The 12,500-nt window shown below is 33.3% G+C and overlaps 1 protein-coding gene across 2 annotated transcripts in view; it reads left to right on the top strand.

The window, feature by feature from the left end:
- Window positions 1-12,500, top strand: part of LOC106867589 (periostin) — a 1,103,508-nt gene that overhangs the window by 1,070,214 nt on the left and 20,794 nt on the right. For both annotated transcript variants that reach the window (XM_089342140.1, XM_089342139.1), the window contains 2 exons: window positions 10,811-10,976; window positions 11,386-11,500. In XM_089342140.1, coding sequence (XP_089198266.1) covers window positions 10,811-10,976; window positions 11,386-11,500 — 281 coding nt within the window. The remainder of the gene's footprint in view (window positions 1-10,810; window positions 10,977-11,385; window positions 11,501-12,500) is intronic.

Here is a 12,500-nt window from a genome sequence, read left to right as displayed (position 1 = left end):
TATATATATATACACACACATATACACACATATACATATATACACATATATACACACACATGCGTACGCACACTTACATATCTTAGATGAACACAGTGAGAAAGAAACAGATTTGGGTAAGCCATATTTTTTGTTAGAACTTGATATACATACATGCACCAGGTGTATATACTGTATTAGAAACATGATCACTGACTCACAATCTTCTTACACACACACACACACACACGTTTACATTGACATATTCACACAGAATCGCAACCACACGCATTCATATTGAGAAAAACGCATAAACATACACGTATATTACACACAAGGAAAAACCTCTACTCACAAAAAAAAATAACATTACTTTGCTAAATCTGTTTATATTACTTCAAACTTGTAAATAGTACACAAATTATATCCGCAAATATTTCTCCATTTCTGTTTCCGTCTGGGAAAGAAATTGTCCCAGTTTCTCTTCGAGACCAAATTCGCTAAACAATGCATTGATTAAAACAGGAAAAAAAAAAGTGGCGTCAAAGAATTATTGCTAAAATTCGATGACCAATAGAAATTTCCTTAGCATTTTTCACCTAAAAGACCAAATTAGAACATCAGTTAATGATATATGTGGCAATTGAGTGGCCAAGTGGCTAAGGGTGTTGCATTCATGATCGCTATATGGTCGATTCGAGTTCGAGACAGGATGGCACGTTATGTTGTCGAGTAAAACAATTTATTTCCCGATGCTCCCGTCCACTCAACCGTAAATGTGTAATGATGCAACGGAAAACCTTCAGATCAAAAGGAATGCTGGCCCGCTCACCGAACCACACGATGACATCATTCGAAAGCTAAAACGATGTAAAGCGCATTGTGATCAGCAATACATAAGCTTATCCGATGACATATATATATATATATATAATGCTTTTATCCAAAATGGAGATGAACACCATTCCTCCATGTGATCGACTTCAGAAATTGTTAAGATATTAAGATATTTTTCTATTTTGCTCAACATGAAATCATTGGCAGCCATCATTCACAAATAAAGAAATTCCATCCATTCAGCTCTCATTTTCATCGTTCGATATTTACGTACGTGTGTGTGTGTGTGTATTACACTGTAATAAAGTCACAAAAGTAACCCAAGGGGTGAGACTTTCGCGCATAAAGCTCATCATAAAGCTTTATGTCGTAAAAAAAAAAAAAAAAAATTACACATTTTTCTGGGTCCCCTAAGGATCCATGCATGATACCTGCAAAAGGGTCCGTGTCGCACATGAGTAAATGAGCAACGTTAGCAAACACGTAGGTACAGAGCAACTTTTGTACGACCTGTGATGCCATGTTAGCACGAGATGCGACGCGTGGTCACACACACATTCATTACGTAGAATGGTTGCTTAATATAATCGACATACTATTATCTATGTCATTATTCATATGCAATCACTTATTATTATCATTATAATTCTCATTATTATTATTACTGTAGTTAAATACGACTAAAGTCATAATACTGATATTAAAATATATTTTTTGTTCCTTTTCCTTTTAAATGAAAATTAAGTTGACGCATAATCATATTGGACATGTTAAAACCTACAACCATAAATTGAATTTAACACAGGCTGAAATCACTAAAATGGCGTCTCATATGAATTCGTTGCGAGGGTTATGATGGTTCTATTTTTCTTCCTTTTCTGTTTTTAGCCATATGCACACAAACAGGAAAGCATGCACAAACACATACATACATACACAATCGAGTATTTTGACTTACAGACTTTTTTCTTAGAAAATTAAGAATGTAATCTAAGAGTAAATTCGATCTGACATTTTGGAGCTTAAAGTTTTTAGTTTAAATCTGCTCACTCTCCAATTTAGTATTTGCAAACATTGCATTGTGTGTATGTGCGTGTAAATATATATATATATATATATATATATATATATATAATATTATATAAACACACATACATAGTAATATTCATATATAAATGAATATTCCCATGCTCCCATCGTTATGATTAAGTTCAAGGTCCGCGTGTGTGTGTATGTACTTAAAACAGCTTTTAGCAATGAAGCTATGCTCCAGCGGGTAAATGTATTTTCGATGTGGGTCCTTAGATTAGGGGCAACTCTGAAACATATATCGATTTTTGGTGGCCGAGCATGATCCTGATGGAAGAACACCTATCGTCTTGAAACCAAAGATGGTCATTTTTCTTCTAGCTGACTTAAGCCGCCCGCAGTAGATTTCCTTTGTTATCGTCTGGTTTAAAAGTTATTCACCATATTCACCTGAATCTAAATTTTTGCTATATATATATATATATATATAGATATATATATATATATAGATATATATATCGTTATTGGTTAACGATTAGAGAGGAGAGCTATTCCATACAAATGTGAGATTGTTTTATGGGGTCTGTTGCGACTCTCTCCCGAAGATGCGAGAGTCACAACATGTGGCCATGTTTGTAAGTCGTTAATAAACACATTATCTCTACACTTCTTAAACATTGATGCTTGAGCGTCCTCTCTTTACTGATTATTGCTATCACTGTGATACGTCCATCTACCACAGCCGCATATATATATATATATATATATATATATATATATATATATATATATATATATATATACATGCATGCATGTGTGTGCATATATATATATATACACCCGTGCATAGATTAAACATTCACATGCAATGTTAGTAATACTACAAATACTACTACAACGAACAGTAGTTGTAGCAGTTATAGTAATAGTAATAATAATAATAGTAATCATATTATACTCATTATTATTAGTAGTAGTAGTAGTATTATGTAAAGGAAACGCTAAACGATTTATATTGTCGAAGCAGTTACAAGTTGAAAGGTCACCCAGTACAGGCAGTAACGCTCAATGAAATATTCCGGTGTCAACCGGTTCAAGATAAACATTAACAATAAAATATGGATTTCCTCATCAACTTTAGCCGCATTTAAAGTGTTGTTGTTGTTTTTATTTGGTTCAATTAAACGTTTAGCGCAAGCTTCCACGCAACTTTCGTTTCCTTTTTCACCCACTTCCTCCCAAGCACATTGTTCTATTGCCACCCCACATCAGTGCAGGTTGTGTGCATATTCATATCTACGCTTATATTTTTATTTATAAATGTGTATATATTATGTGTGTACATATATCCATGTGTTTATGTATGTATATGTATGTAGAAGTGTCCATGCATATTCCTGTATGTATATATATTTATGCATGTGTTTGCGTGCTTTTATATATTCATACACACAAGAGCATGCACACACACACACACACACACACACACACACACACACATACATACACATTGGCTCATTAATCTAAGCAGCGGAATTTCAACTACGTTTGATCGAGATGTTCACCCTCAGAGTGTACACAATGTGTCAACAGGTAGTTGTGGCTATGACTTTATATGAATCAAAGAAGTGAGAAGAATGGCCTCAAATAATAACAGAATATAGAATACTTGTCACCATATATAAAACATTTTTTCCCGAATAAAAATATACTATTTAATACAGAGATAGACAGACAGACAGACAGACAGACATATCCATAGATTGATAAATAGATAGATATCCATAGGCAGATAGATATAAGGATAAATAGATATCCATAGATAGATAAATAGGTAGATAACCATACAGGATAAATTTTTTTCCTTAAATATTCTTTCAAATATATATTCCCAGCTTGAGTTCAGAGTCGTAACCCAGCTAATTATGATTTACACCGGGCCCCATTCTTGAAATCAATTAATCTGAGGGAATCGTTTGTTATTTGTTATTTCACCCAATTAATAATAAGCTTACGGATCCAGATACTAAAAGACGTGGCCTCTTTTCCCTTCACTTTTTCTATATACACTGAAGCAAACGAAATGTTTGTTTTTTGGGTTTTTTTTTTTATCTAAGCACGTGTTCGTCTGAATGGAGTTTACTGAAATAAAACGATATTGAAAGATTTTTGCAACTGAAACAAGTGCAAGTTTTCCGTCAAGCAGTGATCTTTTCAAGAAGTGTTTGCATACATTTGGACTGGACAATTTCTATCTCCAATCGCACTGTAAGGACTGTATACACACACACAAACATATATATATATATATATATACATTTATACATTTTTGAGTAAATTTTATATACATATATATACACACACACATATATGTGGGAGTAAATTTTATATACATACACAGATACCATGTATATATATATATCATGTGGATCACTTTTTCCTGTACATTTCTACACACTATTGCGCAAGATTAATAACTTTAGCTATGAATTGTAATTAAAAAAAAAGACCAAAATGCCAGGAATCCACCAAAATAAATGGTTATATAAAGTTGTAACTTTATTGAAAATTTTATTGAAAGATTTCATCTGGTTCATAAAATATTAAATCAAATTTATACCAACGCTGGTCGGTGGTGTGGTTTAGAAATGAGAAATATGTGTAAACATTTCTAGGGAAAGTCGTTTTAATGTTATATATGTAAATCTGCGAAGGTAATAAATTTGAAAAAAAATAAATAAAGCTGTGAACATTCATAGAAGTATTAAGGTAACAGTTAATGTTTTTTAAGATATTCTTGAAAATTTGTATTTCAATTAATATTTTAATTTAAAATATTTGCATAACCGCATTATAACATTATCTTCAGAAGGACTGCGTTAAGTCTGTATGTATATGCGTGTATAACAATGTGTATATTCGCTTGTATTATATATATATATATATATATATATATATATATATATATATATATATATATATATATATATATATATATGGAATTAGTAAAAGCAATTTGAGGGTACGATGACAAACAAATGCATTATTTAATGAAAGACGACATAAAGAAACCGTACAAAAGCAAACTATCGGAAAATGTGTGAAAATGAATACAGCGAAGAAAACAAAGCTAAACTTTAAATAATTAAAAAAAGCAACATTATTATGGATTAAAAATTCTAAAACATAAAAGTAAAAGAGATAGAGAAAATATTCCACGTTTAAATAAGGTATGCAAAATAGCTTATACTAGCTAACGGGTGTAAACCGGTGTAAAAATATATAAAACATTAATATTTTAAATTTAACAAAATACTGAACGTGTGTTGCTACGCCGAGCGATTTAGTGCACGTTTAAACGGTATCGTATCTAACGATGCAGTGCGAAGTGGTTAGGATATTCAACTAATGACTGCAATGTCATGGGTTCGATTTGCGGACCGGGCTGTGTGTTGTGATCTCGATCAAGCTGCTTCATTATACCTAGCTGCAGTTTACTCAGCTGTAACCGTGCACAACCAGTGTGCTGATACAACTCTGTTTATCGATCTGTCACATCCTGGATGTTTAGCTCCGTCAAGAAAGGGGAGGAACTGAGTAATTGTGAATATCTAGCCACGACTACCTAAGCACTTAAAATGGCTAACAAAAGCCAGGTACATGTTACCATATCATTCTCTTTCAAGTAAAGACTGGCAGAACTACTATGAATACCATTATAAAGGAAGCTGCGCGATTAATTTGGTGTCTGTAAATTCATCTAAAAGAAAGTAATTATTAAAGGCTACGCTGTCTAGAAAATTCTGTCTAGAAAATTCTTAAAAATCCTAATACACCAAATTGTAGTTTTAATCATATTTTTTATTATTCAAATTTTAAACTACAAAATATCAATTCACTGCAAGACAGCACCTTTTTAATACACAATAGCGTTCCCTTTTCGTATAATCTCTCTCTCTCTCTATCTATCTATCTATCTCTTAGGACTATCACATGAAATCTGTCATATATTTCCGATTCTTAATATCTTTGTTTTTATATACGAAGCAAAACATATATTTTAAGCTACAATATTTTCGACACATTTAGGTCATTCTAGTAATGTATATATGTGGAATGTTATTTACAGACATTTTTGTCAATGATGAAACAATAGTATTATTTAATCAAATAACCGAAAGGAAACGTCGTATCAAATTTGAAACAATGTGAAAGCAAATGTGTTGGAATATAAGCTAGACTATAATTAAATGGTGAAACCACATAACCAATGAACACATTCTATAGAAAGCCAAGAGCACTTATTCAAATCCTAACAGAACGGAGATTAAATCTAACAGGTCACATATTCCGGCCACCAGAACGACGTCATTTTAAAACGGCTTTCAAATGACATTACTGTGTGAAAGGAGGGATTGAAAACTGCATGGCGTAGAAAATTCGAAACCGTCATGAGAAAGGCCAATACCACATGGTCGGAGATCGAGAATACAACAACAGACAGAAACCAATGGCGTCAACTTACTGCCCGATATGCTCGTGAGTACAGGAAAAATTGATACGGATAATTGTAGAGTAACATTTGAGTGAAATAAACTAAAAGTAGAAAGGAAAATGAATGTTTTTTAAAGATGCAGTTACACGTATTAATAAATAGATGTATACGGTTATGTAATCTAATCTAGAATATGTTTTGAATATGAGAATATGTAAGTAGTTTAACTGAAAACGGTAAAAAAAGGTTAAAATAAAGGCCATTGTAGCAATAGAAAAGTAATGAAGTTTACTTGAAAGAAATTTGTAGGTCATTAGATCATTAATTAAGTTTCAACAGAGAACAATGATTTGGTCTAAGATTTATCAGTTCAATTGATTGTGTAACTTTACAAGATTTCAGAATTTGGGTAATTCCGTAGCTATTGTATAAATTCCCTGGCGTAATATTATAAAGTTGGAAAGATTGGTGAAGATTCGCTTTTTCTGAATCAACATCGGCAACGTCGTAAATACTTGAATAAAATCAGTCTATAATGACTTTTGGTCTCATCATTATTGTTTTTGTTAATTGTGGACTAACACAGTTACGAGATCGGAAAATTACACATATATATATATATATGTGTATATATATATATATATATATATATATATATATATATATATATATATATATATATATACTCTCACACAAGGTAGTTCCCATAGCAGAATCCTTAATCACGGCTATTATGAATTCTCTCTCTCTCTGTCTCTCTCTCTCTCTCTCCACACACACATACATGAGTGAGTAAGAGGGAGTGGAGTTGTGGGGAGGGGTTGCACGTCTGAGTTTCTCTGAGTGATGCAGATACAGTATGGTATTCATGTCCAACAATGGGGGCGAGAAAGAAAAAAAGAGCCGTAACACAGGTGAAATTCGCCGATCGATCACCACTAAAAATCGATGGCAAGAAATGATTATCAATCTAAGTATGGAGATCGATATAATTAAGTAACACCTTTGAAGGCGATGTCATATCATGAACAGAGTGGAAAGATTTAAAGCAATAAAAGGAGAAACGAATATCTTCGTTTCTGTGCGTCTACGTCTACCTTGTACGGTTTTGTGGGTATGAATTCGTTAGGACATGTACAGTTATAGCTGATCATTGATGATATAAAGTTTAGTTATATACAATTGCAAAACTACTACTACTACTACTACTACTACGACACATGCACAGTAGTTGTTCCTGGGCAGGTCATATCTTTTAAATGTCCTGCTTTCTAAGTTCAACAATGGCGCACTTAAATAATTGTTAACATGTCAGCGGGTTGTTTTTATGGCCGTCTCTATGCTCTATTCTAACTCACGTCTCTTATCTGCCAATATCGACATCTGGAGAGGGGGACATCTGATCTTCTCAAGTATGTTAATTGATGACTGAACACGGAGTGAGATGTGATAAATATCCTGAATTCAATATGTACATATCGCCTTTACGTAAAGATGTAGTGACAGCTATATAAAAGAATAGCTGTGTGTGACTGTGTGCGCGTCTAAATATATAGACGTGTGTGTGTAGATAGATAGATAGATAGATTAGATAGATATACAAACAGAGAGCGGAATGGATATGTGTGTGTATATTTCTCTTTTATATATATATATATATATATATATATATATATATATGAGAGAGAGAGAGAGAGAAAGAGATAAGTGTATGTTTAGATAGATAGATACAGAGGGACAGAGAGGGGGATATGTGTGCATGTATATATATATATATATATATATATATATATACACACAAACACACGCACGAAGATGAATGGATATATAGTAAGATATGGCGAGAGAGGCTGAGAGAAGGCTATTTGTTAGTGTGCATATATATGTGTGTTTAACTCAAACATGGGGAAATATTTTAGATAGGTGTAGACCCAAAGCTACGCATGCTCAACCGGATGTAGATATAATAGAAACACAAAATCAAAATCCTTCGTTAATAGCAGGTCTGTTTCTGCCCGTTTCTCTTTTATACAAAGAACTTCTCTTGGACATGGAATTTACTGTTATGGTCCAATAGTTGCATCGAATTTACATAAAACAATAATAGACCGATCAACATCAAAAAGGTTCTCTCATGCTTTTATATTCAATACATACATAAAGCCGTACATTCTGTGCGTATACACACACATACACACGTACATACATATATAAGAATTGATGAGACAGGAGAGAGCGTGTAAGAGAGGAGGAGGAGGGGAAATGTTATTCACGTGTGTTCAGCTGTGTGTGTGTGGGGGGGGGGGTTGTTCGGTCGTATATGTATGGTGCACAGACATTACTAGATGCTTCATAATTATAAAAGAAATATTTTTTTTATATAACCTGAAGATCAGTGATTCCCACCCCTGGTTGCCTGCAGAAGTAGTACGGGGGGTCCGTGAATTAAATGCAATATATATATATATATAATCATATTAAAACACATTTTAAATAAAAGGGTCGGGAGCCACTGTGAAAAAGTCGGGAGCCACTGCTCTTAAAGTCAAGCTGGCAGAACCGTTACTGCACCGGTCAAAATGCTTGGCAGAATTTCGTCTGGCTCTCTACGTTCTGAGTTCAAATATCGCTGAAGTCGAGTTTGCCTTCCGTCCTTTCGAGGTCGTTAAAATAGGTCTTAAATGGGCACGGGGATCAATGTGATCGTCTTGACTACTCACTCTTAAAAAAGTGCTGAACTTCTGTCAAAATTTGAAACCATTATTATTAATGTTGGAAGAATGGCCAGTGTGAAAGGACCAATTCTGAGCATGCAACAGGCTCTTGCCCTGTTTTTCGGACACCCGTGGCTTTGTGGGTTTTTCCACGAGGACCTTAAAGCGCTTCCCCTTTTGGGAGTTTAATTTGTTTAATTTTTAACTTATTTATATTGTGTACACGCGAAAACCCATTCTATCGTCCTGTTTTTGTCTTTAATGTTGTTATATGTCTTTTAAAGTTATTATATGTGAGCCCTTGTGGCCAGTAAAAGAATAAATTATTATTATTATTGTTGTTGTTATTAAGGCGGCGCGCTGGTAGAATTGTTAGCACGCTGGACGAAATGCTTTGCGGTATTTCGCCCGTCGCTACGTTTTGAGTTCAAATTCCGCCGAGGTCGACTTCACCTTTCATCCTTTCGGGGGTCGATAAATTAAGTACCAGTTAAATACTGGGGTCGATGTAATTGACTATCCTCCTCAGCCAGATTTCAGGCCTTGTGTCTATAGTAGCAAGGATTATTATTATTATTATTATTACTACTATTACGATAATGGCGATGATATTTTATGATTATTATGATGGTCATGATGATACAGATAACAATGATAAGTGATGAGGATGAAATCGATGATGGATGTGGTGATGATGATGACGAGGTTGTTTAGAGCGTTCAGCTTCTTTTATTCTTAGCTTCATTGATCACTGATCTATACAGACACAGTTCAATGCGTTTGACAAATGTTAGAGGAGAACAACACACAGACATTATATATATATATGTCAGTAAATAGTGGGGTTGTGTTAATATAATGTATGGGTATATTTTTTTTTTTTATATATTATTGTTTTATATATTATTTTCTTCATTTTGTACTTCTTTGTAAAAAAACATTTTCATTCTCCTTCTTCTTGATAATTTGCTTCATCGCAATGAAAACCGGTTAGAAAAAATCTTTATTAAATTATGCTCCCAGTTCAGCATTCTGGCTTTTTTTTCATTTTCCTATATATATATATATATATATATATATATATATATATATATATATATATATCAAGCACTTACATATACAAATGTGGGTGCGCGTTTATGTGTGTATAGTGTATGTTTATGCATTTATACATACATGAATATTATTACATACCCCCACACACGCATTTATATATATAAATAAATATATATATATATATATATATATATATATATATATATATATATATATATATATATATATGTTTGTGTTCATATATACTAATGCTGTTTGCATGTATGTGAGTGTATGTGCATTTGAATGTTTGTGTGTGTTGTGTCCCATTGCATACCAGAGTATGTTTAAGCGTGAATATATTTTTGTTCTGTGAATGTATAATTTGTGGTCTTTAATTGAAATTATCTACGGTTGTGCACGAACAAATATAAAAGAACAATATGAGAATAAATATGTAAATAAGTATTAAACAAATATACATGATTCTATATCTATTCACATTCGTATACATGCATTTGTGTGCTTATATATTTGTGCAAATGCATTGACAGCCATGCATATATACATATGTTTGGTACCTATATATTTACATTTATATACACACATACATACATACACACACACAGAACACATAATGCACACGTATTTATAAGCACATATGTATGTATATCAAATATACGCATAATTAAAGTTACTCTCATTTTCTTTGTCTTTGCAGTCAAATTTCAACTCTGGTTACAGATGCTCTCACAGACATTTCCGACCAATTCCTCAACGATGAGGGAAAGTTCACGTTCTTCGTTCCTGGCAATATGGCTCTGAAGTACCATTCATTGGAGAAAATTACGTCGATTCTCCAAGAACCAGTTTACGAAAGATCAAAGGTAAATTCGATTTGGAATTCCTTGTCCTTTCTTCCATTATATTTTTTACCCAATGTCCTCAGCCAATTCCGCCAAGTGTTGCCTTCTAGTAAGCTTGTTGGAAGAGAGTGAATGCTGGAGTATATATCTGTGAGAAATAAAAGGGCTCTTGCCCTGTTGATCAAGCACCCCTGGCTTTTGTGGGCTTTTCCACGAGGACCTTAAAGCGCCTCTCCTATTGGGAGTTTTACTTGTTTAATTTACTTGTTTTTTATTCTTTACACGAGGTACAACACATTGTATCGTCCCGTTTTTGTCTTTTATGTTGCTGTATGTCATTTAATGTTTATTTTATTTATAATCATCATTATTATTATTATTATCATTATTATGTCCTCTAAGTTGCATCTTCCCTATTTATCTATTACAGTTAATATTGCGACATCTAATTACGGACCACATATTGCCGCTGTCTGAGCTCAGCACTCACAGATTGAGTAACTTAATGAGAAAAGAAGGAATGGAAGTAACCAAAGACAAAAAAGGTAACTAGTTTCACCAAACTCAATAATTTAACGTTTAAATTCCTCTGAAAAACTTTTTGCCATTTTTAATTTCTCTCATTATTTTATCTCACCTTCCACCTACATCTGTTCATATACTGCAACTTTAAAGTTATTGAATTCATATAAAAAGGAAAAAAACGGTCGCTTGACCTACAAAAAATAACAATCGTATCGATTTGAAATCTCACTCCATGGTGTAAAAAACTGAAGGCGACATTTGATAATGGAATCTTAGATACACTACGTCAGAATTATAAACAAGATTCTTTGACTATTGTCATTTGTTACAGATCTAACCAATCATGGGTGATCTGGATCGGAACACAAACAGGCTACATGTTACCTTGAATTGTAGTGTACAAGTCTACTCTGTAGACAAGTCCTTCTTAAGAATTTTCGGTCAAAATTCTGTATTAAGCCTCTATTTTCCGAGTTTCTAGATTGGCCACCAAACATAGAAATGGTTCTAACGGGGTTGTTCTCGATAATCGAGAATGTTTTAGTTATGTTCTACCTTATGGCTATAATTTATGCATCACATTATATGAACAATGAATATTCATCTAGAAAATACTTGAACATGTCGCGCATATTTATGCTTATCCCATATATTAATTGTGTAGTAGTCAGTGATTTATTGTTTACATTGGAGACTAGTGTTGGGATATTCGTAGAAGTTTTGGATAAAATACCACATGACATTTGATCCGAATCTCTAAGCTGAGTTTCGTATGAAATGCCATATGGTGTGCTATCCAAAGTTCAGAACTTAGGTACCAGACAAACATGAAAAACGAAAAACGTAGGTACCGGGAGCCGATTTCTTCGACTTCAGCCCATCAAAACGGTGCTCAGAATGACTGCAGTCCAATGAGCGAAAAGCAGGAGTTACCATTACAACATGTGGAATCTCAAATATAATAAACGCAATAGTAAATTTGCTGTGGAAAGCGTCAGCCAAGATTCCAAAGAATTCGTG

Source organism: Octopus bimaculoides, chromosome 25 (genome assembly GCF_046866305.1).
Source record: "Octopus bimaculoides isolate indiv1 chromosome 25, ASM4686630v1, whole genome shotgun sequence".
Lineage (NCBI taxonomy): Eukaryota > Metazoa > Mollusca > Cephalopoda > Octopoda > Octopodidae > Octopus > Octopus bimaculoides.
The sequence above is the reverse complement of the archived record's forward strand: the minus strand, read 5'-3'. Positions and strand labels throughout refer to the sequence as shown.